Genomic DNA, 25,816 nt, shown 5'->3' with positions numbered 1-25,816 from the left:
CCCCGCTGTGAGTACAGCGATCTGGAGTGAGGATTTTCAACAAGTGTCTCTTCTCCCCCCTCCCTCCCCACTTGCCTTTCGCTCCGTAAGTGCTCCATTCACAGCCCACTGGAAAGTGTCTTTATACATCATTAGAGCCTTGGCTGGCGCAAGAGGAGAAGCTATCATACAAAGAATCACTCAAGGATTCTAAATTGTCCACATCGTGCCTATCGGAGCTATTTAAGGAAGCTTCTTCTTTCTTTCCATTTTCTTCCTTTTGTCCTTCACCCTTATTCAGACAGTTCTTCTCTGTTTCTAATAAAAGTACGGTATTGCTGTTAAAGTTATTGAGAGACTCCAGGGAAATTTTAGATAATCTAGTCTGAGAATCTTCTTTTGTTTCTTCAGTTTGCTTCAATTTCTGTAATGAATAAGGAAAATATTAGAAACATATTTCTTATAAAGTTATCGTACTGTACACCATTAACTACCTTCTTTCCAAAGTTCACAAGGTTAAAGGAAACAGATTAGTAGATGCTTAAATCTCTATTATAATTAAATAGAACATGAATGTCCATTTTAGGATAAATCATAGCTTTGGCGATTCTGCTGAGACAAATAGGACTCCATGTACAAAACAAAAAAAGTACATTTTAACTAGCAGATCCTATATTTGTATGTGTTAAGCATCTTCGGCATCTTCACAGATAATAATGTACATCTTCTCCTTCAAGAGTACTTTGGGGGTATGTTTAAATGGGTAGTTGTTTTGGCCGAATTTGGAGTCTGCCAAAAAAAGGTGCATAGACACATTCAGAGGAGAAAATAGCGTTTTCTATAAATTACAGACAACAATGAAAGTTGCTAGAAAATAACCTCACATTTTGCATGTGTAAGCCTATTGATTTCCAAGAACCCACACCCTCTCTAATAGAAAAGAAGGCAACAAGACAGGAAATTATACTGAACCGGGCCAATCCTCACAGACCAGAATCAATCAGATATTGGCCAGGCCTACTCTGAGAAGTGCTGTAATTCTGCTGGAACACCGGAAAAAGTATTAGCACTTTATATTAAAAACTCACAGTAGGATTATACAAGAGTAATTTTATCCCTTTGTTGCCTACTGCTATCTTCAATCAGAGATCTGACCAAGGAATACTTAGGGAACAGCTTAGGGAGCAGTTCAATAAAACTGACCCGCCTTCCATATACAGGGTGTTTCAAAACCCGTGTAACTACCTGCTCTTACAGAAGATGTTATCACAGAAGTATGAGATAACGTTCAACGTTTCATAGGACGCTTGGAGAGGCAAGATGCAAGAATTTTGAGATACGCTGTCAGAGTGCAAGCTGTTCCTCGTTTCCAGTGAAACCATCAGATAGTATAGATTGAATCAGTAAATTACTGCCAATCTAGGACATTAGTATTTTGGTTTAGATAGAAAATGAGATGGTATTTTAAGCACACCAAAAACAGCATGGCCAGGTGTATGTAGGATGTGGGTCACTAAATATGCAGCTGTAAATGGTCATTGGAACTTTTAGAAAAATTCAAGTTCCAAGTCACTTCATGCGTGCTGGGCTGCTCACCCTAGGAAGTCTTGGGCATAACAAAGACATTGCTACATGGCTTGAATGCTTCTTTTTCCGACTGTTGAAATAAAAATGGAAATGCCAATCTAGTGACTGTTGATGCTGTGATCCTGTCATTTTTCGTAAACTAACAATGCCTGGCTTAGGTTAGTATTTTCATCAAATGTTTCAAGCAAGCTTCAACAAAGCAATAAGAGATGCTAAAGTCTTAGTAACTGAGGATCTGCCATTTGGTTCATTAAATAATCTTTAGTGCAAAAGTTTCAGGGGATGCTATGTTAGGTGCTGGTTTTAGATGACAGTTAAACCTAAGGTCTTCACTGTCTGGAATGACAATAGTTTCTGAAACAGAGGAATATAACCTTTCATAACAGTAACAAACACAAATTTAAACTCTTCTATAGAAATTTCTTACAATTTCAGCTCAAAAAGTTCTTCTTTTTGCTCTCATTTAAAATATTATAAGCTATTATCAGAACAGTTGTTTCACTTCTGTGTAGGTCAGATGAGATAATTTGGAGACATAGCATCAATAAAATACATATTAGCACTTTTTGCTTGTCAGACTACTAAACCTGAAATACTTTATTATATGAAAGACTAAACGGTTATTCTTTGTATATATTTTTCCCACCTCACAGCTTTTCTTTGGATAAATTGAATGTGTCTGCTTAGCACAGACTTGGGTCTGCAAGAAGTCAATACTGGTGTTAATAAAGTCTATGATAAAACTTTTATTGATTCAAATGAAAGCCAATTTCAACTGTTGAGCAGGAGGAACTAGAGAGACCTAAAGTGTTTGCTGTGTAGAGCAGTCCAGACAAAGTACCAAAATAAGAGCAGGATCTTTGGCTGGCTGAAGGATAGATTTAAACCACAGGACAGACTGGAACAAACTCATTAGGATAATCTACATATATGTGGTATCAGTAATTTATTATACCCTACAAGCATGACCTAGACTAAAATCCTACCTTAATCACATCCTAGTTTGTCATTTAATACAAGGGTAACAGTTAATACAATATATTAGAGAAACTGCAGGGTACAAAAGTATTCTCTACAAATTTTAAGTCAAATCATTGAACCAAATGAAATTGAAGTGAACTGAAGTGAAGCCCATCACGAAACCCATTCACAAAAGATACATAAAGTAGTGAACAGTATCAGAGTCATAAATTTGATGCATGTAAGTGCTACTAGTATAGCAGACCCTACTACCATTCATGAGAAAACAACGGAAAAATATAGATAAAAGTTGTAGCAACATTTATTTCTAAAATAGAGACAATATTTCTATCCAGAAATAAGTCATGGATAATTTAGGATGTACAGCTGTCCTTTTTCCACATCTTAAGCCCCAGTTATGCCCTTTTGTTGAAAAAAAAAAGAAAAAACAAGAGATGTTTTCTTTAACACATTATTGCAATAGCATACAAATATGTAAAGGTAATGCTCGTGATCTGGAAAGTAACACATAGGGGATTTTCACTTGATGTAGATGAAATCTGTTTGGATACAATACACTTTCTGGCATAGTATTACTCCAGGAGCTATGACCACCTATTGCTGATTTTATAATTAAACAAGAATGAGAGGTCATCCAGATTGGACTTTTGGGTAGGGAATATTAATATATTAATATATTAATATAAGTAGAGCTGTACTACGATATCAGATGTACAATAAGAGTGATTTTATCTGACAGCTTTATTACTACAGATATACTTTAATAATCTTAAATTTTCTCTTAAAACTTGTTTGAAATACAGTAATATAATGTAAATGCAGTTAGAAAGTTAAAATATGATATTCCAGTCCTTGACATACAGAAGAAAACACGTTCACATCCTGTGCTCCATGAGAAAAACTAAAAAGTTTGTGCAAAGATATTAATGCAGGGATCCCTATAACCAGCTAATAATTTTCTCCCACAGTACCAAAATTATGTTCCTAGAGGTGAAAAGCCACTGATAATTTCTGTAAACTCGGTATCTTGGAACAAAAGTTACCCCAAGTTTTTCTTTAAGAATCTTTTCTCTAGTCACTATAGATACAACCTGGAAAAAACTATCAGATTATTCATTTAGATCCATCCTTAAATTAAGTTTCATATTTTTCAGGGCAGCCACAACAGCTGCTAGATGAAACAAAAGGCAAAACCAAACCAACTACTAGAATCTGTTGCTAAAGCATGTAAGTGTGTGGTTAAATGTGTCCATAGTTCTGTCGTTGTACATTTTTATGACTTGAGCAGAGACACAGATACCACAAAGAACAAGGGTTAGCCCAAAGATGTTACTATTGTGCATTTGAATGTAGTTAGTTTACTAATGCATTTGAGAGTCACACGAATGAGACTTGATAGCTTTTCCTGCAGATAAGGAACATCTGGCAGCAGATGAGATGCATTTTGTATCCATGCGAACTGGGTGAGATCTGGTAATAGCGTGCAGAGCACCTAGCCTGAAGGTCCTAGGCTCCAATCAAACCTTTCCCATATTTATAGCAGCTTTCTGCATGATGAACAGATGCTTTTATCACCATAAAAAGAAAAGCACTTAGCTATTTTCTTGAGTGTTGCTAGAAGAGCTAAGATGGGCCCAACAGTATGTTCTTGCTCTCAGACTTGGTTCTTCGGAGGAGTAATACTGAAAGCCATTTCCTCCCAGAGGTGTTGACTTTGCTGCTGACTATTCTGCACCTGTCCTATGAATAAATAAAATGCCTACTACATTCAGTGCGGCCATTTATGTTTTCCTGAGTATTAGCTTCAGGGAAAAGATAAGAAGATGCAGTCACAGATTTTGGCCCAAGCCAAAATAGGCTCAGCGCAGGAAAGGACTAATTTTCACTATGCCTTTGTAAAAGCGCTGACCCATTATCCTAAAGCAGCTCAGTTTATAGCTTATTTTACTTCTATTAACTAGTTTCGGAGTTTTGGAGCAGGTCAGTTACGGGGTGCCTTACACCACCTGAGAGCAGCGGCTGGTCGTTACAAGAGGAGAAACTCTACCTGACATAACCCAGACATTCATCACGAGCCACATCACTTTGAAATAAACTCACGAGTCATGAATCAGAATAATGTTCCCTTGTTGGCGTCATCCTAAAGGGAATAACTAAAAGCCATTAATGATATAATAAAATTTGGCATGTCGCTTGAAGCACAGCAAATTAGGGAAACACAACTAGCCTGCAGCTACACTGATGCATTATAAATAGGTGCTATTTCTACATTAATACATCAAAATAGATTTTTTCAAACTTTAAAAACGAGAGGTTACATGTGGGTAGAATGCACGTTCAGTGCTGTGTGATCGTGGACTAGCCAGAGCTGCTCTGAACAGCAGGAAGGTTTTGCAGGTGTAGCAGAAAGGTGGGCAGAAGGACGGGCTAGTTCATAGGCACAAAGGGCTCGCAGTTGGCATGCAGGAACGAATGCTACAGCAAGTCCATTTCTTCTTCTGTGTAGTAACATGCAGAAGCTTTGGTAGCCTGGAGGTCAGGCGATGCTTATAAGGCATACCAGAGTCCAGAATTAGCAATGAACCGTTCTGCGAGATAGATGTATTTTCCAGCTGTCTAAGTTTAGTTAACCAGCAGTTTAAGGGGCTCAGAGTCATTTACACACAAGAATAAAATGAACTTTATTTATGTCTCTCATGCACTGGGCAATTTAGTTTTTAGATTAACACAAAAGCAAAAAGGGCACTGCTTCAAGTGCAGTATAACTGCAAAACACTATTGGGTAAAAACAACTAAATTGCTATGAGAATTAAATATAGATCAACAGAATCAATACTTAATTGTATAACTCAAGGTCTTTCATTTCAGATCTGATCTCTAATAGAAGGTACATAGTATGTTCACTTTTTTTTTTTTTGGTAGTTATTTAAAACTTTATTGTGAGTGAAAACAATTTTCTAGGTTTTCACCTTTTTAAAAATTCTGTTAGTTACTTTGTCTGCATATATTCAAGGTAAACTTGATCCCACAATGCCACTGTTAATTACTTTAAATTTAGAGGTTTACAAATTTAGATATCTCATAGTCCAGTACTTTGTATTTATGACACAGTAGGTCTGAGTGGTATAAGCAGTTGCAGCATTACATAGATCGCTCATATATAATGTTTAGTAGGACAGTTTTAATATGTTCACGGCTTCTTGTAAAACAGATGCACTGAGATACAGAGCAGTACCCTGATCAGGGATATATTGTTGTAATTGGAAGTAACGTCTCACTGAATGGTGTTTCACTACTGGTTTGCAGGTTTTTGCGCGGAGTAAAAAGGTGTAACATGAAAAGAGCTACCTCTGAGAGCTACTGTGGAGTAGTTTTCTATCAGATAGCCAGGACAGAACGCAATGGTAGGCTACCTGTGGAAAGCGAACAATCTCCAGACCTCATTTAACCAAACTGATGAGAACATCAGGTGGACAGGTAACACTCCACAGTGAAAATAGTCATAAAGACACATCCAGGAAAACTACAAAGGTGAAAGCTGTAACTGCATGACCTCCACTGCGTTACAGCTGAGCTAAAAATGTGATGTTTGAACTTCTTTCCCTTTAAAGCATAACCTTAAATAATAAGTTAAGCCTTGCTCTCTGCTGTATATTGTCAGAAGCTTTCATCCATTTTCTGGACTGACAGTAAAATAATTTTTGAAATAATGAATCATTTTTCTTTTTCCTACTTGAGCAGAAATCCCACGACTATTTTACAGAAAATGACATTCTCAAGGTAACACCATCAGATTTTCAAGATAAACAATAATTGATGATGTCTTTTCTTGGGAGGAGATGTATTGATACGAAGTATTCTTAAATTCATTAGTCTGCTCAGCAGTTTATGAGATAGCCACATACGCATAGGGAAATATCAACCACATTTGGTGTTATGGTAATATAACAATGACAACAGATCCAAAGCTTGCCTGCTCTATTTAGGAGTGTAACAGTCTACAAATACATTAAAGTTTTAGTACCGCAAAGACAGCATTTCTGATGCTCCTGAATTGTAAGTAAATTACCTTAGAGGAAATAAAGCTGATTAGCATGTATTGTGCATGATTCATAACTGCAGATCTGGACAAAACAGTTGTTGCTTAATGAATAGGTGACTGAGGAATTGAGACTTACATTGCCTGGCTTGAATCCTCACATGGTTTAGAAGATAAAAGATATTTCAGTGAACTGCAACTTACAGTTTTAAAAGCACAGTTTTCACAAAATGATGAGATGACAAGGTGCAATCAGCAGTCTAATGCCAAGAATCTCATTTTCACAATTTACAAAGTACATGATTTTTTTGTTGTTGATGATAGGACAAAACTGTTTGACCTGATTAGGTATATACCAACCCTCTTTGCGCTTTTGCATAATTTAATAAACCTGAACTTTCAGGACCCAATTTCAAGGTCAGGTAAATCTCACCTTTTACCTTCTGCTCTGTTAAGAACTGAATGTCACAAATATGGTTGTTTTCTCGTAGTGCATCAGGCTGGTCACTGGATGGATCAAAAATGTGTGGGCAAAGTTCATTTAAAATTGAGTAAGAAAACATAATACTAATACTTTGGAAAATAGTGACAATGTAATACACTCATGCTCAGTCAAGTGTGTTGAGAAGAGATATTAAAAAGAGAATCAATTAAATATGTACTTTTTCCAGAAGATGATCAGGCCTGACTGTTCACACTGGTGGAACGACCAATTTTCCTTCTCACAGAAAGAACCTGACCACTAAAAGCAATGCTTACTGCAATCAGAGGCTCATCACAAGGCATTAAGGAAGAAATACCCATGGTGAAAAAGGAAGCTGATGCTTAGTTTTTAGAACTTAAGAGACTGAAAATGAACAAGACATGCATAGGATACACTTTACTTTTCAGAGATCCTTTTAGCTTTACTCATGGAGGGAGTTCAATAACAAAATTGTTCTGATTTTCTAGTGATGAGAAAAAATCACAGTAAAAAAAATTCACACTGAAATATAAGATTGGTGAAAAAGTTATTGAACTTTAACTAAACCATCTGAAGTCCGATACCATTCCTTAACAGAATCAGTTTAAGGTCATTATGTCAGTGATAACCAACTGAATGTTACTGAAACTATGTGGTCCTAAAGAACTTCACTGTTTCAGTCTTCAGATACCATTTTACCAAGTGATATTTTAGTATAAAGAGGTTATGTCCTACTGAGGAGTTACCTTGATGAAAGTGTGGATGCTTGTTTCAGTAAAGAAGAGGCTTTATAAACAATGGGCTACAATTTTATTCTAGACCAGAAATTTGGAGGATTTTTTCTATATATTGAGATACTCACTTAGAACTGAATCGAGAAAGGGGCAAAAAACACTGTTCAAGAAAGATTTTTGAAAGCTAATGCAAAGTGCTGCTCCTGAAGAGTCAGATTCTATCCCACATTAGACTGTAGCAAAAAAAAAAAAAAGTCTCAAATCCAGTAAATGCAGGATCACACTCATACAACATATAATCTCACTGACATTTTCAGTAATCGGGGGCATTTTCCTGTATGGCTGAACTCTTCTCAGACTACTGTTCCTAAGTATTAGCTGTGTTCTTACCTGTCTTCATCTTCCACCTTTGGCTTTTTTGAACAAGACTATTTATTTTGGTAATTACAAGGGCACTTATCCTCTCCCTCTCTAGTGATGTCTGAGCTCCTGGCCCGTAATGTCAGTCACCCAGCATACTGATGGAAAGCAGAATTGCACTTCAGGACTGTACTGCGGATGGCAGTTGGTAGTGGGTAATGACTTTCCCCGCTAGTAATCCTCTCTTCTGAGTACTGGACTAGATTCCCTCCAGGTTAGCCTCTGAGTACCCTAGGCACATCAGCTGACCTAATGACAAAAAGACAGAAGGAGCAGGTAGAGAAGGAGCAATGTTAAGTGGCAGAACCAAGAGCAAGTCAGCAGTATGAAGACACCACACAGTAATAATTTTCAGCTATGGGAACTGGCTTGTATGCACTAATAGGACTGCGTTGTCTGCAGGTGAGTTCAAAGAGTACAAATCTCTGCTGGGAGATCTGCAGAGGACAGAAAGGTAATGTCCCCTCTTACAAGTTCTAGAGATGATTCACAGAGGTCATTTAAAAACAGGAGTGAGCTCCACAGCCAATAGTTTTCTCATTTTTAGCCTCTGAGGAGGACAGCTGGGAAGAGAAAAGCAATCTTTCCAGAGCCATCAGTCCACCTCTGCGTGACTGCACATTTAGCCACTGTGGAGGGAGCCTCCACGGTGCGTGTACTTGGTGCACACACATCAGAATGACACCTCTCCCAAGCTCTCACCAAGCAGAAATAGAGGTTTTTTTTTATTCCTAAAAAAATTCTGAATATACACGCTTAGCCGCCAGCCCCATGCCAACAGAACCGATTATTTTAGGAGCTGGCATTTTCCTTTCCATTCCAGACTTTAATCAACTCTCTAAATATTGGAGTCCTTTTTTACTTCTAATGAATCTAACCCAAACCATTGCCCTCTCCCCTCTCTGGAAACCAGTAACGAGTGCCCCCAGGGGCTCTATTAGGAAGAGGATAGGGCCCTCCCTAAAGGAGGGATGTGGGTTGGAGGGTGCAGCTGGGCAATCCTGCCACACCTTGCACTGGTGAGTGCTCCTGGAGGCAGCGGAGGAAGAGGCTGTAGTGCTGGCTGCCTTCCCCGTAGACCTATTGCAGCCTGAACTGCGTGTGTTCTGTTTCCTGATCCCGTGTAGCGAAACTGCAAAAGCTTCCAGGTAATCAGGACACACTGGGACAGGAGAGGTGCAAATAATGCTGGTTACGTGACTGCACTCGCTGCCTCTTCAGCTGACATTATGATCGGCACAATTCTCAGTACTTATTCAAGCAAAGTATGAATTGCAGAGTGGAAACCTGCGTTTAAGTTCATCTGCCATCAAATCCTACCTAACAGAACAGTTATTCACAAGCACTTCCCAAATCTATGCAAACAATTTAACTTTGCTGTAGGGCAGAACATTTTGAGGGACAGAGGCACAACATGCACAGAAAATTTGAGCAAGAGTTTCAGATAAAGGCTGCAGAACCAAATTAAAGCAGAAGGAAAAATCCTCTTGCAATATTTAGTTCATTTCAGTACATCCAGTCATATCAATAAAGAGCCCGTAGTATAAGTCAGCTAGGAAATAAATGCTATGAAGGATGTTCCATTTTATGTGGTTGGAATTTGATTAGTGATTAGTCCTGGCGGTTAAACCACATGGGAACAGTAATCAAGGCTTCTCTGCTGCAGTTCTGTAACAACTGGAAAACACTGTTGGCTCATGTCCCATACCATGATGGGATATTAACCTAAAATCTAATTAATCTATGAATGAATTACGGTTCTAGAAATATACTATATTATAATCAATTTTAAGTGAGTTCCTAACAGAAGATAAGATGAGGAAAAAGCTGTAAAATTACCAGGGGTTGATAAATTCTGTTTACTATGACTGATGATTTTTAGGGGGGATAATTTTACAATCCATCAACCTTTTGTCAGTTCAAGAATCATGCTGCCAAACGTATGCAGTAAATTAATTTTTAAATTTACATATTTATTAAAAATCTTATTGAAAACAGCAGGAAGTAAGCCCTGTTTGAATAATAAAATAACTTGTTATTCTACTGGAAAGAAAACAACAACAAAAAAAAAAACAACCAACCTTCTATTAAGATGATTTTATAGTAAGGCAATAATTACAAACAGCTACATGAATTAGTTAACCAAACAATGTATTAAATAGCCAAGCAAAAATTAATCAAGAATTAGAAAAAACTGTTGGAAGATAATCAAGTGAAAAAAAAAAAAAAAAAAAAAAGCAATTTAAAAGCTGAGAAATTCAGGGCTGAGTTTCAGATGTGCTCAAGGCCATGTTTGTTAACTCGGCGGCCCGCTGGCACGGGCTGCCAGCTCCCCGGTGAAGGCACGGAGAGCTGCAGGTGTCTGCTACACGGCTTCCCCGCCCGAGGTGCTTCCCTCGTCTCACCTCCATCATTATTCCAGATTTGTTTGACCACGGCCACCGCTGGTGCTATGTGCTCACACTCATAGAGTGCCTGTCTCTCCCCAAATGCTACTTTGAGCACATGAACTAGGTAAAGCTGTCCTGCCTGTGTCCGTCAGGCAGCAGAAGTGCACGGCTCCAGAATCTGCGCTTCCTCGCTCAGCCCTCCTGCTTGTCCCCTGCTCAACTGGTGTAAGGGAAAGGGTCTCTTCACCTGTTTTTCTGGGGGATCTGGTGCACTCTGAGCCCTGCTGTACGCCTCACTGCCTATGATGATCCAGGAGCTTCTGACGCAGCCGTCAGTCACCGGTGTAAAGAAGGATGCCTGCGCTGGTGGTGACAATGCCCAGAATAGAAACACGCTAAAACGAGATGTGATAATTTAGCCAGTGGACTAAAACGTAGCTTGATGGAAAAAATATAGGTTGCAACTAATCTCGTGTTTATCAGACAATTCAAGGATACGGTCCTGGGCTGTGACCCAGTAACCCTGGGGATTAATCCAGAAGGAGATGAGACAGACAGGGCTGCATGCAGGGAATAGGCAATTCTGGCCATAAATGTAGGTTGTAGATGATATTCCTTAGCCCAGCACTAAAGGATGATCAAAAAGAAACACTGAATAAGCAAAATAATGCTGGGCATCAAGAAGACTACTGCTGGAGATGCAGATGGAAGTTCCCACAGCCAGGAGATTTCTGAAGCGTTCAGCTCGCCTCCTCACAAAATTAAAGCAGCGATACACATTTGGATTAATAAACATATCATTTGGGTGTGATCTGGGGGAATGTTAGTTAATTTGTGTTTTTAGGTTTGTCTGCTTCATCCTTTAGATACAAGCATATCTGTTTCAGGTCAAGAGAACCTCTACCCTACTCGTGTTTCAACCAGGCACAGAAAATGTCCCTCACCTGCAGCTGGGAGGAGGCATTGGTGGCTGCAGGCTCTCCGGGAGGAACACAGCCTCCAAAGAGCAAGGACTGAAAGCCCCATGTACTGGACGGACCTTCATCTTTCCACCTTTGCCTCCCCTAGATGCCAGCAAGGTTCAGGCTATGCAACTAACAGGATCTGCAAGGCTGGTAAACGTTTGTGCTGAGCCTATCCAGGCTGTAAAAATCTTTTTGAATGTGAGATGTTTTTCTGACAAGGCTTCAAGGCTTTTTTTTTTTTTTTTTTTTCCCCCAGAGAATTGAAACCCGGTGAAAGCACATGCTGGGAGCCGCAGTTCTGTGGGGCCCGATCCCCTGTTTGGCTGTGAGAAAATCTTTGTCAGGAATGAGAGAAGGAATTCAGTGTGAAGACATGGATTCAGTCTCCTGTTCCCACTGTAGGCTTCCCTGCAGTGACAGAATAATGTAATATTTTTGTATTGATTTTGCTACAGTTTGTGTATAAATACAGAAATGTGTAAGTGAAGTGATAGCCAGCCACATGAGTGGATTTGTTGGACAAATGCTGAGAAAGATTTATTGCCCTTAGCAATACATAAGTGTTACTGCAGTATTTACACTGCAAACTGTTGTGAGATACTGGTAGTGCAGAACGTGTTCTTATGCCTAAAATAAAGATGACAATATTGTTAATATAATAGGCCACTAGGAGGACTAAAATACAACTGGAATTCATGCAGACACGTTGTGGAGGTAATGTGCACTCATTTTGTGAATGACCAATGATGACACAAACAGGAAACTCAGAGAAAAATAAAGCAGTTCCCAGCCTTATTAGCAAATTAGTAACTTGAAAATTGTTGTTGAAAATGAACAGGCATTTGGTATTTATTGGAGTACAAAGCAAACCTTTAAAATGTTAATTCTTCAATGTTTCAGATTATTCAGGATTCAAATATTTGTAAGAATGGAATACAAATTTCTGCCATGTCAATACTGTGCAGAGCTCTGCATGGGCAGTATGACCACTGAAGGTGGCACAGCTCAGCTCAGGCAAAACTCAGGGCAGGATCAGGGTGTAAACTGGCTTCTTGTATTCTGAAGATTCCTTAGCAAAGGGGCAATGTGTTTGTGGTGAGCCCTTGTGGTGTGAGATCCTCGTGAGTAAGAGTGCTCGATGAGAAATGACACTGATTACTTGCTCAGCATTGCGATAGGGCCTTCAAAGCCCTCAAAGCAGTCAGATTACATTCTAAATGCAGCTGGAAGGTATTATTTATATTCTTTAGTTAAAAATGGGAAATTTAATATCAAGAGAAGTTTGGCAGTTTGGACAGTCAGCCAGACCATTACCCTAATCTCCACAGCCCTGCATTTTTAACTGCTGAGCACTTTGTCACTATTTGAACATTTATTTTTTTCTCTGCAGGCAGAAATTCTCTGTGGAAAAAACTGGGGCAGAGGCCTTTGTTGTTCTCCTCACTACAGTGCATCTGAAATGCTCTTCACCAGACAGGACCTGGCATTTGATCCAGTGTATGTGGTAGTTAATCAAATGTTTTGCACTGACTTCAGTAGACTTTGGATCAGACTCTTAATGCATTAGAGAGATAAATTATTTAACTTACTGAGTTCCCCTAGAAACAAAATATTGAGCTGCAAACAAAGCTAACAAACACCAAATGGGATACCATCTGCTGCAATGAACAGACCACAACCAGTTTCCCCCATGCTTGAGATTCTTCCAAAATGCAATCTGAAAGAGGTTTGTTAAACTCCCAACTGTCTCACAAAATTGGCTTAGCACAGGTTAGCAAATGCTAATGCCATGAGCAACAGCAAGCCAGACTCTGATATATCAATTGGAGTTGTCTGTAATTTTATTTCTATTGGACTGCCCTGTCTGAAAGCTTGGGGGATTTCTGCTATTCAGAGCCTCTGGAGCCTATGGAGAAGTTTCTCTCCATGCTCCGTGTCCTAGGGCCTACAGACACTGAGTAGCTTCTACCCCTGAGTAAATATGCGTGGTAAATATCTATATAATGATATGCATATTGTTATAAATCTGGACTTTGACATACAGACTCCATATCAAATGACCTTCTGGGGAACAGGACATGGAGGCAAAAGAGGCTCCATTTCTCACAGGAATGGCAGGAGCTACCTGAAATCCCCAGTCCAGAGCATTCCCCACTTGGTATCAAAGCTTTCGGCTCTGGTAGAGAACATGCAGGCTCCCAAACACTTTCACAGGGACAGGACATTGCTAAGCTAAATGCAGTGCATGTGGTACTAGTGGGTGCCATCAGCATCCTCCATACTTGCCCTGTAGAACAAGACAAGAAGATAAATGTCTTTACACCTAGATTTCCTACATAGCCAGATAACTTCATCTTCTCGTATCATCACTGCAAGCGATGAAACTACCATGAGCAAACAGAAACTCCAAAGACTATTCAGTCTTTATCTGATAATGAGAAAGGCTACATCTCTCCACATTACTCAGCTGTTTTAGATGGTGACTGCTGTTCTTTGGCTTGCTCTGCTGCCTCTGTTTTCATCACTGTGCTACTAATGATGGCATAATACAGATTCCATTTTTTACAAACTAATTTATTTATAGAAATACGGCATTATAAATGTTGAACTCTTTGGTGTCCTGCCTTGTTATAGTGGTTCTCAGAAACAATGGACTCTATTCCAATAACAGTGATGATAAAAATATTCTGTAAAATGAAATAGATGATAGAGTTTCAGCATTTTACAGTCGGTCATACTCTAATGGTATGGAAAATGCAATAAAGAAATAGATATAGAAGTGCAAACAGTTTCATTATGATATGATCTTAGTTGTAACATTGTAGGAGCAGATTAAAAAATACCCAGCATTTGGCCTTCCCTTTAACTCATGGGAAATTGCCTGCTAAGGTTCCCTGACATTGCCCACGAGCACGAGCACTGCAGTAGGATGCTACAGGCAAAAATTCTGCCAGACAGAGGGAAAATATCTAAAGCAGGTTTTGAGCATCTACGTAAACATCATGATTTTCACAGGATCCAACATGAGAAACTGTCACAGACATCAGCAAAAGCTGCAATTTTCTAGCACCCTTGAAAACAAGGCAGCTGAAGTGTCTAAACACGAATTTAGGTACCACCATTAGGAAATGAAGCTTGGGAAAACTGGCCTCTATTTTTACTGATCAGTGCCCAAAAGTAAGGCTGCAGTTGGCCTATGCAAGACAAACTAATCCTTGCAAGAGCGATCAGAAAGTGTGCCGGCTGCTCAGCTGCTTTTATCCACCATTTTCAGGCATTGTCTGAAAAGCTCGTGCATTTCAAATCTGCTCTGCATCTTAGTACGTGTGTTATGCAACAGGTTTCCCAGTCTGGCAACTCTTCTGCATATACAGTATCTTGGTGAATTTTAGACACTTCTGTTATAAGAAATATCACAGAGTATTAATATATGATTAACATTTGAATTTTAAAAGACTCAGCCATATAATATATTCATATTTAATTTCTTCATTCCCACCCACTTCTGCTTTATTCTTCATCCTCACAAATCCATTTGATGTCTTTTTTTTACAGTATGCTATGTCACGTATTCAGTAACACATGGGATATGTGCATGTGCAATAGGGTGTTAGAAAAATCACTTTTAAATGTTTAACCATTAATTATTCAGATAGTAATCACTTGGGATTTTATTTACCGAGAATAAAATTAGAGTAGTTAAGGGAAGTTCTTAAGGCTACAGTTTTTATAGCATCAAGGCATTTAAGTGACCTCTTTTAATGATCAGAAAAAAGGATGGAGTAATCCAGAGAAGAAGGCAGTAATGGGAGCTGAGCCATTAGGATGTGCCTCAGTCTTGAATGGAAGGCAGCTCAGGCTGGGGGGACTCTGACATGCTACAAAAACTTATATCACTCTTCTCAGCTTTTGTGAAAGGTAATTATGTATTTAAATTACACAGCTGTATCTTATAAACTTCCCAGACTTCCCTGTGCCAGTTACTGCTAATAAGCGCTCAATGTTTATTTGTCCTACCAAATACAAATCCTGCTTTCCATTACAATAACACAGATGATGCACAAGGCCTGGAATTCATGTAATGGGGCCTAAAAACACAGCAAAAAAATAAAATATTTTACTTTGGGGCGCACCATAAATGAGAGTGTTTAGGCTCACAAAAAATACTTAACCAATACTTTTCAACAGGATGCAAACAATCCGTATGCCATACTGCATAAAATCCAATATGCTTTCTCATTTAAATGAAATCACTTTGGGGAGATGAAAGTAGATGGTGGAGCAAACTATGAACACCTTCAAATTATTTCAGTATGAGTTTTGCAAACATTTGATATAAAATTTGCCCTCTTTTCAAATAGTATGCTGATTAGGGTATTATTTCTTGTGTTCATATGAAAAGAAAAGGCATCCTCTTACAAAATTGTTTACTAACATATTTCCAGTGTACCGCCACAGTTGCTGCTAGCATCAGCTGTGTAACTTGTTCCTCACGTATTCTGCTCAGAACAGAGCTCTCATACTAAAAGATCTGTCATTCCCCTTCCCTGCATGATGTTTGAGTGCTTTATGCAAAACATATCACTGTTGTAGATGGAGAAGGCAAGTTTCAGCTGGAAACACAATTCACAAAAATATTACAGCATTATTCATCTCATTTAACTCTGCTAATCAGATGCTCCTCTTGGAGTGAAAATATTTTCCAGTTTCAGAAAACAAACAGCTCACTGAATATCTCTCTGCCCTACTGCTCTTGATTGACTCAATCCAGTGTTTATTATATCCAATTTCTTTTTTAGCTTTTTCTTTTATTACTAATATCATTTCTACCATTACAACAATTACACTATCTTGCAAGCTTACTAATATTCATCATTTGTTGCTGTTAATGTGCCCTGAATTTCATTTTGGCCTACGGTGTTATTATAATATTCCAAGTCAACACAGAGAAATGAAACTAAAGCATTATTTCCAAAGATGGACGGCCGAAGGGTGGCTGGTTACAAATGGCAGAAACATTAGTGCACTTTGGGCCATGCTGCAAATCACAGTAGCTCCATCTGTCAAACCTTTGAAAAACAGCTCAGAACATTTTCCACTCAGGGAAATCAGCTAGCAAATGATACTTCTACTCAATATCTACTTTTGGTTCTTATTAGACTAAAGCATCTACCTACTTACGCCCAGGAGCCGCAGTGTCAATTAAATCCTGATGTAATCTTCAGTTACACAGGCAAATAGACATTGACAGTGCTCAGGGCACATCTGCACGGCGGAGGTGTGAAGGTAGGGGTTGGTGGGCTGGGACCGAGAGTGGTGGAAGGAGTCTTACCAATGCCCTGTTATCACGGGCACTCAGCCCTGCTGAGACACTGAGTGGTGCTAAGGCTGGGCCCGAGCAGGCTCACTGTAAATTAGCTCTGGATGGTTCTGCTTTGCTCTGGGCGTCCGTATGCTCGCCATGTCGGACTGCTCCTCTGGGGACTCCAGCACACGAGCTGCAGGTCTTTCTGTGACAGGTGAGCAGTGTGCTGGGCGGTTATGGGGCTCCTACATACATTTCTTGAAAACAAAAGGGTCTCTTTGCAATTCAAAATTACTTGCTGAGATGGTGGGGCATGGGGTTTCTGCTCCGGTGATCACGTTTTTCCCTTTGCAAAGGGTAAAGTTCTCCCTGCTTACAGTGCCAGGGGGTCACAGGCAGCGGCACGCCGCCCCAGCGGCAGCTCGGTGTGCTGCCTTCTGTCAGCCAAGCCCACACACCTGCATCTGGCACCTGGCAAACCAGAGGCACACTGCTGCCGGTGCTGTGAGTTATTTGGGGATTTAGCGCTACATGACACCGTGCCATAGGCACTAGAACCGCACCTACGTGCCAGTGTTGCTTCACGTCTTTAACTTTCCTACCGTGTCTACAGCTTTTCACTTCCTCCGCATCTTCTCTCAGACTCACATCCAAACTATTCTCCTGCTAGCCTTGCACACCATGTGTTTTAAATGCCACACAGCCTGCTGCACTATGCCAAATACTTCGTGTCCCTCACCAATATCCAAATACTCTTTTAAAACCCTATGCTAAAAGATACAGAGTTAAAATGTCGCCACCTACCCATCCCCATAAATACACTAAACAAACATAAAATAGAGAGAACTTTTACACCAGCTGGAGGGCTAGTCAGAATGGGATTTGGTGGCACAGCACTAAAATTAAAGAGTTCGTTAGTGTTAGAAACAGAACTGCATCAGCAGATTACAACTTCCATTTTTGTAGGGTATAAATGTCCTTTGCATACTATTTTAAAAGTTTTTTCTCTGGTGGACTCTGCTTTACATATGTCCTTTTGCCTTGCCAGAGCCTTTTAAAAGCTTAATCAAGTTATGGGGAATGTTATCACCCTGGTATCATCCTCGTTGCTGAACCACTCTCCATTGCATGATTTTTCTAAAACGCTCAGCAGCGTAAGAAGCCTCACTTGTTTCGCCTAGAAGGCAGAGGGAGAGAGATGAGTCTCTGTATAACTGCAGCTTTTTATTGTTGCCAAGCTAGTTCCTCAGGCTAACTCTAGGAATGTTCTTCCACACTACACAACATTTCTTTTAAGTGATACACGTCAAGTGAGACTTTGGTCCCAGGAGACTGCCTAGCAGTCTTCAAATTGCTTGTTTAGCTGTCTCTTCACTTTACTTTTTGGAGGCAACTTTGATGGCAAGATACTAGAAACAATGAGACCTGATTAGGTATATAAGACTCGGTAGCAGATCTTCGAATGTGAACTTGCCCTATGGAGGGGAAAAAACATGCAGAGACGTGGGATTTGTTGATGTCTGGAGACATCCTAGCCTATTTGTGATTCCGTATTTCCCCACACTGTGTTGAATCAGACTTGAGGCTAGGAAAAATATTTTTAATTCTGTAATACTCCCATGGGTGATAATGTAAGATCTGTTTTCTTATCAGATCATGCTCCTGTGGTTTTTGTCACTTATGTTGTCAGATACTCCCATGAAATTCCCCTGACAATAGATCTTACATCAACTTGGGTAATTACTCAGACAGTCTTTGCTTTGGCAGAACGAGCATTGCATCATTCATCCAAGGATCAAAACCCTTCGGCTAAACACAAAGGAAGCCTCGCAGCCCCGAGCCTGTCAGAAGGCAAACACAGCTGAGGCAATTTTGGTATGAGGAAGCAAACTCAGCTAAAGACCCCCTCGCACACCACATGTGGGGGACATGGGGACTGTGGGGCTGGCATCTGCTAGGCAAGGCCTGGTGTGTGCTGACAGGGCTGTCCCGCAGTGGTGGCATCTCCATGAGACCCTGTGCTGGCACACACGAGGCTGGTGAGCTCAGGGACAGCCCAGCCGTGCCGCTGCCAGGACGAGACAGCTCGAGCTGAGCGGGTAAGTCTGCCTGGCTTTATACCTCCATGGGCCTTCTGGCTGGGGTCCCAGGCAACTCAAGCACAGTGCTCAGAAACGGGGCCCTCTCTTCTGGGTGAGGTCGGTCTCTGCTTGCAGGGCTGATGTGCCGCGTCCTAAATGGGCACATGAGTCTGCCAGGCAGTTTGCTTTCCTTTCATAACACTGCCCTTCTTAGAACTGATTCTGGATCTTCTCTGTACGCCCTGCACTAACGTGATCTCAATTTTGAAGATGACATACAACAGCATAAATATAGTACAGGTCATTTTCACGTTTTGTTGACAGGGAGGATGAAAGGATACCTGATCCTGGCTGAATTACAATGTGTGGTGTCAGACTGGCCTCACCTAACGTTTACATCAACAAACCACCTCCCTAAATATATGCGATGATTTGATATACCAGTTCCCTACATGGAAGAAAAGCATTGATCTGACAACACAAAAGCCAGGTGAATGACTGCAGACTTATTCCCTATCTGCAAATTTTGCGATGGCAGTATCTTTCTCAGCATCAATCTCATCAGGTCTAGGAAAGGAAATATAGCTGATTCCCTCCTCACCTCATCATCTTCCTCTGTCTTAAGGCAGGCAAGGAAAATAGCAGAAAGCATGTGAGGTTTCTGTGCTTGATACCTCATAACTGAATTTTACTCTAAAATACAAACGGTATCTACAATAGCTGCTTTTTACCAGCTTCCCACACAGACAAGCTTGGGGCAAAGTTTATCCTCCTATCTTTGGGTAAGAAGTTTGGTACCCGGTATAAGCTAGCTGTGCAGGCTCCCTGTCTGTGGTCAAGGCAAGGAAACAATAGTTCCATGGGTAAACACCTCCTTACCACTTTAAGGTCTTTGGTTGCAGCTCTTCCCAACTAATAATTGGTCCTAAATCATTATCTTACTTTTTTTTTTTTTTTTTTTTTTTTTTTCCACATGTGATAGGCAGAATCCTTCCCTAAGCACATCCGATAATGTGGAAAAGATTAGTTCTCTGTGAAAGCACAGTGCAGAGTCTCCCTTAAACTACTTTAGACATTTAAATATAGACAGTTTCTTTTAAGAGAGGCTCCATTGAAAAGCCCATATAATTAAGATAGAACAAGGCAACTACAGAAAATGATTCAAAGAACCCAAATCAGGCACCTAAACTTCACTGGTGTGTTCTCCAAGAGCTGCCTAAATAGCTGAACAGTGTCAAGCGCCCAGTGTGCAGCCAATTCATACCCTAGCTCACCACTTACTGATCTCTGTAGGAGACAAGCCGCAAGCAGAACTAGCTCATGCCTTTCTTTGTTTTCCTCTTTCTTGTGTTTAGTGCAGCCTGCAGAGGTGACTTTAACTATTGCTGTAATTCAGGGACGCTGGAACATCCTCCATAGTATCAGCTTACTACTCTGTGAGCCTAGAGGATGGCAAATGGTGTGCAATTACCAAACTTTCTTATTATTGTTACTAGCCCAATTGTGGATATTTCATTCTCTTTAAAATGATACATTTGAAGGCTTGTGAGCACAATGAGATAATCATATAGCATTAACTCCCAATCAGCTTACTCATCTGTAAAAAACCCTCAAATTTATCTGGGAATGCCGCCATGTCAGTCCCAAATGTAAGTACGGCCAAAACAGTAGAAACTTCTCTAATTTTTCCTTTTCCTGTATTTGCCAACAAGCTCTAATATCTACTTGAATTGCAAAAGACATGGTGATTTGAGCACTGCATCTCCTTCATCAATCAATTGTACGATACATACAAACCCTGCTGTGTTAAGTAAGACCATAACTTCATGTTGCACCTACAAGCCTCTTCAGTTACTTGAGCTGCTTAGTTAAATTGTTGATGTAGTTAACATAGTAGTTGTGATAGAAATGTCAGGTTTCTCATGTATGTCATCACAACTGAGGGAAAGCAAGAGAATTTAGAAACTTGTGGTGGGTACCAGCCCCCTCCATGAACGATCTTTTCTTTAAAAGTGCTCCTCAAGACATTCCTTCAAATCCAACCAAGACGTAGCACAGAAAAAATGTATGTGATGGTTGGTTAAGGACAGAAAAGAAAACACATTTTTCATGATGCTTGGGATCATAAGGAAGATTAAGTAATAGTCTTTGAACAACACCATTACTTCTCCAAGTGAACAAAGAAGACAAAAAAAAACAAAAACAAAAACAAAAAACTAACAAAAACAACTTGTATTGCTTCTCATTTGATCATAAAGTAAGTCAATAAACAGTAGGCTTGGGTGAGGGAAATTCATCTTGTTTTCTGGATTATTTTAAGAAAAAAAAATGTTTCTAAAATCTGAGCAGAAAATTAATTGAAATGTGAAATATTTTTTTCATTGAGAAAATATGGTAGCAATCACGATGTCAAAAAACTGCTCAAGGTGCTAGCAGGTACTGCTACTAGCAGGAGAAGCAGCTGTGCAACATAGGTCTCTCTGAAGTTTCACTGAATTGGTGTCTCTCCCACGCTGTGACTGCAGTGGACTTTGGCACTGCATATGTTTTATTAAATTGGAGAAGTTTCTGTTTAATTAAAATTAATTGATAGGTATAAAAGTAACAGTTTCTAGTTTTGAAAATCCTACATGAGAAAAATACACCATGGCTGTCAATTTAAGTGGAAGTTTTGTCCATGACTCAATGTATTTTATTCCTTTCTTTGACACTGTGATTTGCTTTTCTTGTTGTCGTGGTTTAACCCGACCGGCAGCTAAACACCACGCAGCCGTTCGCTCACCCTCCCCCCTCCCTCTCTGGGACGGGGGAGAGAAATGGAAAGTGAAGCCCGTGAGTTGAGATAAAGACAGTTTAATAAGACAGGAAAAAAAAAATAACAAAAATAATAATAACAATAATAATAATGATGATACAATGGGGATAATACGAAAGTAATAATAGTATGTACAAACAAGTGATGCACAATGCAATTGCTCACCACCCGCTGACCGATGCCCAGCCTAACCCCGAGCAGTCCGGCCCCCTCCCCCCGGCTAGCCACCCCTATATATTGTTTAGCATGACGTCAGATGGTATGGAATACCCCTTTGGCTAGTTTGGGTCACCTGTCCTGGGTCTGTCCCCTCCCAGCTCTTACTGCACCCCCCAGCCTGCCCGTTGGCAGGACAGAGCAAAGGCTGAGATGTCCTTGGCTTAGTATAAGCACTGCTCTGCAACAATTAAAGCATCGGGGTGTTATCAGCACTCTTCTCATTCTAAGCCAAAACACAGCATTCCACCAGCTACTAGGAAGAAAATTAATTCTGTGCTAACTGAAACCAGGACATCTATCCACCCCTTATTCCATACCATTTATGTCATGCTCAGGTTACACTCTTTTCCATACATTCTAATTAGTCACCTATAGTAATCATGGTAGTGATAACATACAGTATAATATACTATTTAACATGGTGCAATTCAGTTCATGGGCTATTCTCACCCAGTATTAAATCTCCTTGAGGTACACACCGGACCTCTCCGTTCTTTTGCATCACCCACCAAGTATATCCAGGTCCCTGAGCGAAAACAATTCCACGAATAGGTTTGCCTTTTCCTGAGGCAGGAGTAGCCCAGACTGTTTTACCCAGCATATTTTTTACATGCACTACAGGAACTTTATCCCCATCTACAGTACGTAACAGGTTTGATTGGGCAGGTCCAGCTCGGTTGGTAGATCCCCTAGTATTGACTAACCAGGTGGCCTTTGCCAAATGCGTATCCCAGTTTTTGAACGTCCCAGCGCCCATTGCTTTCAAGGTAGTCTTTAACAGGCCATTGTATCGTTCAACTTTCCCGGAGGCTGGTGCATGATAGGGGATGTGATACACCCATTCAATACCATGTTCTTTGGCCCAAGTGTCTATAAGGTTGTTTCGGAAGTGAGTCCCATTATCTGATTCTATTCTTTCTGGGGTGCCATGTCGCCATAGGACTTGCTTTTCAAGGCCCAGGATGGTGTTCCGGGCGGTAGCATGAGGCACAGGATATGTTTCCAGCCATCCGGTGGTTGCTTCCACCATTGTAAGTACGTGGCGCTTGCCATTGCGAGTTTGAGGGAGTGTGATGTAATCAATCTGCCAGGCCTCTCCATATTTATATTTCAGCCATCGTCCTCCATACCAGAGAGGCTTTGACCGTTTGGCTTGCTTGATTGCAGCACATGTTTCACAGTCATGAATAACCTGTGCTATAGCGTCCATGGTCAAGTCCACCCCTCGATCACGAGCCCATCTGTATGTTGCATCTCTACCTTGATGGCCTGAGGTGTCATGGGCCCATCGGGCTATAAATAATTCACCTTTATGCTGCCAATCCAGGTCCACCTGAGCTACTTCAATCTTAGCAGCCTGATCCACCTGCTGGTTGTTTTGATGTTCTTCAGTAGCCCGATTCTTGGGCACATGAGCATCTACGTGGCGTACTTTCACAGCCAGGTTCTCTACCCGAGCAGCAATATCTTGCCACAATGCAGCAGCCCAGATAGGTTTGCCCCTACGCTGCCAGTTGTTTTGCTTCCATTGCTGTAACCATCCCCACAGGGCATTTGCTACCATCCATGAATCGGTGTAGAGATAGAGAACTGGCCATTTTTCTCGTTCAGCAATGTCTAAAGCCAGCTGAATGGCTTTCACTTCTGCAAACTGACTCGATTCACCTTCTCCCTCAGCAGCTTCTGCAACTCGTCGCGTAGGACTCCATACAGCAGCCTTCCATCTCCGATGCTTCCCCACAATACGACAGGACCCATCAGTGAACAGGGCATATTTCTTTTCATTCTCTGGCAACTGGTTGTACAGTGGGGCTTCTTCAGCACGACCCACCTCCTCCTCTGATGATATCCCAAAGTATTTGCCTTCTGGCCAGTCCATGATCACTTCCAATATTCCTGGGTGACTGGGGTTTCCTATTCGAGCCCGCTGAGTAATCAGTGCAACCCACTTGCTCCATGTAGCATCAGTTGCATGATGCGTAGAGGGGACCCTTCCCTTGAACATCCAGCCTAGTACCGGTAATCGGGGTGCTAGGAGGAGCTGCGCTTCAGTACCGACCACCTCCGAAGCAGATCGAACTCCTTCATATGCTGCCAATATCTCCTTTTCAGTTGGAGTATAGCGGGCCTCAGATCCTCTGTATCCCCGACTCCAAAACCCCAGAGGCCGACCTCGAGTTTCCCCAGGTTCTTTCTGCCAGAGGCTCCAGGTGGGGCCGTTCTCCCCGGCTGCAGTGTAGAGCACATTCTTTACATCTGGTCCTGTTCGAACTGGCCCAAGGGCTACTGCATGGACTATTTCCTGCTTGATTTGTTCAAAGGCTTGTCGTTGTTCAGGGCCCCATTCAAACTCATTCTTCTTGCGAGTTACTTGGTAGAGTGGGTTTACAATCAGACTGTAATTTGGGATGTGCATTCTCCAAAACCCCACAACACCTAGGAAAGTCTGTGTTTCTTTTTTGTTAGTTGGTGGAGACATAGCTGTTATTTTGTTGATCACATCCATTGGGATTTGACGACGTCCATCTTGCCATTTTATTCCTAAAAACTGGATCTCCCGTGCAGGTCCTTTGACTTTATTTTGTTTTATGGCAAAACCGGCTTTCAGAAGGATTTGGACTATTTTCTTCCCTTTCTCGAAAACTTCCTCTGCTGTGTCACCCCACACAATAATGTCATCGATGTACTGCAGGTGTTCAGGAGCTTCCCCCTGCTCTAGTGCAGACTGGATCAGCCCATGGCAAATGGTAGGGCTGTGTTTCCACCCCTGGGGCAGCCTATTCCAAGTATATTGGACTCCCCTCCAAGTGAAGGCAAATTGTGGCCTGCACTCTGCTGCTAGAGGGATGGAGAAAAATGCATTAGCGATATCAATTGTGGCGTACCACTTGGCTGCCTTCGATTCAAGTTCATACTGAAGTTCCAGCATGTCCGGCACTGCAGCACTCAGTGGTGGCGTGACTTCGTTCAGGCCGCGATAGTCCACTGTTAGTCTCCACTCGCCATTAGACTTTCGCACTGGCCATATGGGACTATTGAAAGGTGAATGAGTCTTGCTGATCACTCCTTGGCTCTCCAATTGACGAATTAGCTTATGGATGGGAATCAGGGAGTCTCGGTTGGTGCGATATTGCCGCCGGTGCACAGTTGTGGTAGCAATTGGCACTTGCTGTTCTTCGACCCTCAGCAACCCCACAACAGAGGGGTCCTCTGAGAGACCAGGCAAGGTAGATAATTGTTTAATGCCCTCTGTCTCTAAGGCAGCAATACCAAAAGCCCACCGGAACCCTTTTGGGTCCTTGCAGTATCCTCTTCTAAGATAGTCTATGCCAAGGATACATGGAGCATCCGGACCAGTCACAATGCGGTGCTTTTCCCACTCATTCCCAGTCAGACTCACTTCAGCCTCCAATACAGTCAACTGCTGAGATCCCCCTGTCACTCCACAAATATAGATGGGCTCTGGTCCTTTATAGCTCGATGGCATTATAGTACATTGTGCACCGGTGTCTACTAAAGCCTTATACTTCTGTGCGCGTGATGTGCCAGGCCATCGAATCCACACAGTCCAATAAACTCGATTGTCCCTTTCCTCCCCCTGGCTGGAGGCAGGGCCCCCCTAATCCTGGTCAGAATCTTCCTCGTTTCTGTGTTTGAAGGACTGTCTGCTGGAAGTTGGAGCAGCAAACTTTTCGGAGAATCCCTTTTTCCTGATTGTTTTCTTTTGCAACTCACGTACCCGTGCCTCTAGGGTCGCGGTAGATTTTCCATCCCACTTTCTCATGTCCTCTCCATGGTCTCGTAAGTAAAACCACAGGGTGGCACGGGGTGAGTACCC

The 25,816-nt window shown here is 41.2% G+C and overlaps 1 protein-coding gene across 1 annotated transcript in view; it reads right to left on the bottom strand.

Moving 5' to 3' along the window:
- Positions 1 to 121: 121 nt before the first annotated feature.
- NCKAP5 (NCK associated protein 5) overlaps positions 122 to 25,816 on the bottom strand; it is a gene marked incomplete at both ends in the record, with an annotated part of 351,457 nt that continues 325,762 nt past the window's right edge. Inside the window, one exon of the mRNA XM_084289510.1 lies at positions 122 to 403. Coding sequence (XP_084145636.1) covers positions 122 to 403 — 282 coding nt within the window. The remainder of the gene's footprint in view (positions 404 to 25,816) is intronic.

This window comes from Netta rufina (assembly GCF_964035555.1).
Source record: "Netta rufina genome assembly, chromosome: 6".
Taxonomy (NCBI): domain Eukaryota; kingdom Metazoa; phylum Chordata; class Aves; order Anseriformes; family Anatidae; genus Netta; species Netta rufina.
Note: the sequence above shows the minus strand (reverse complement) of the source record. Positions and strands in the feature narration are given on the sequence as shown.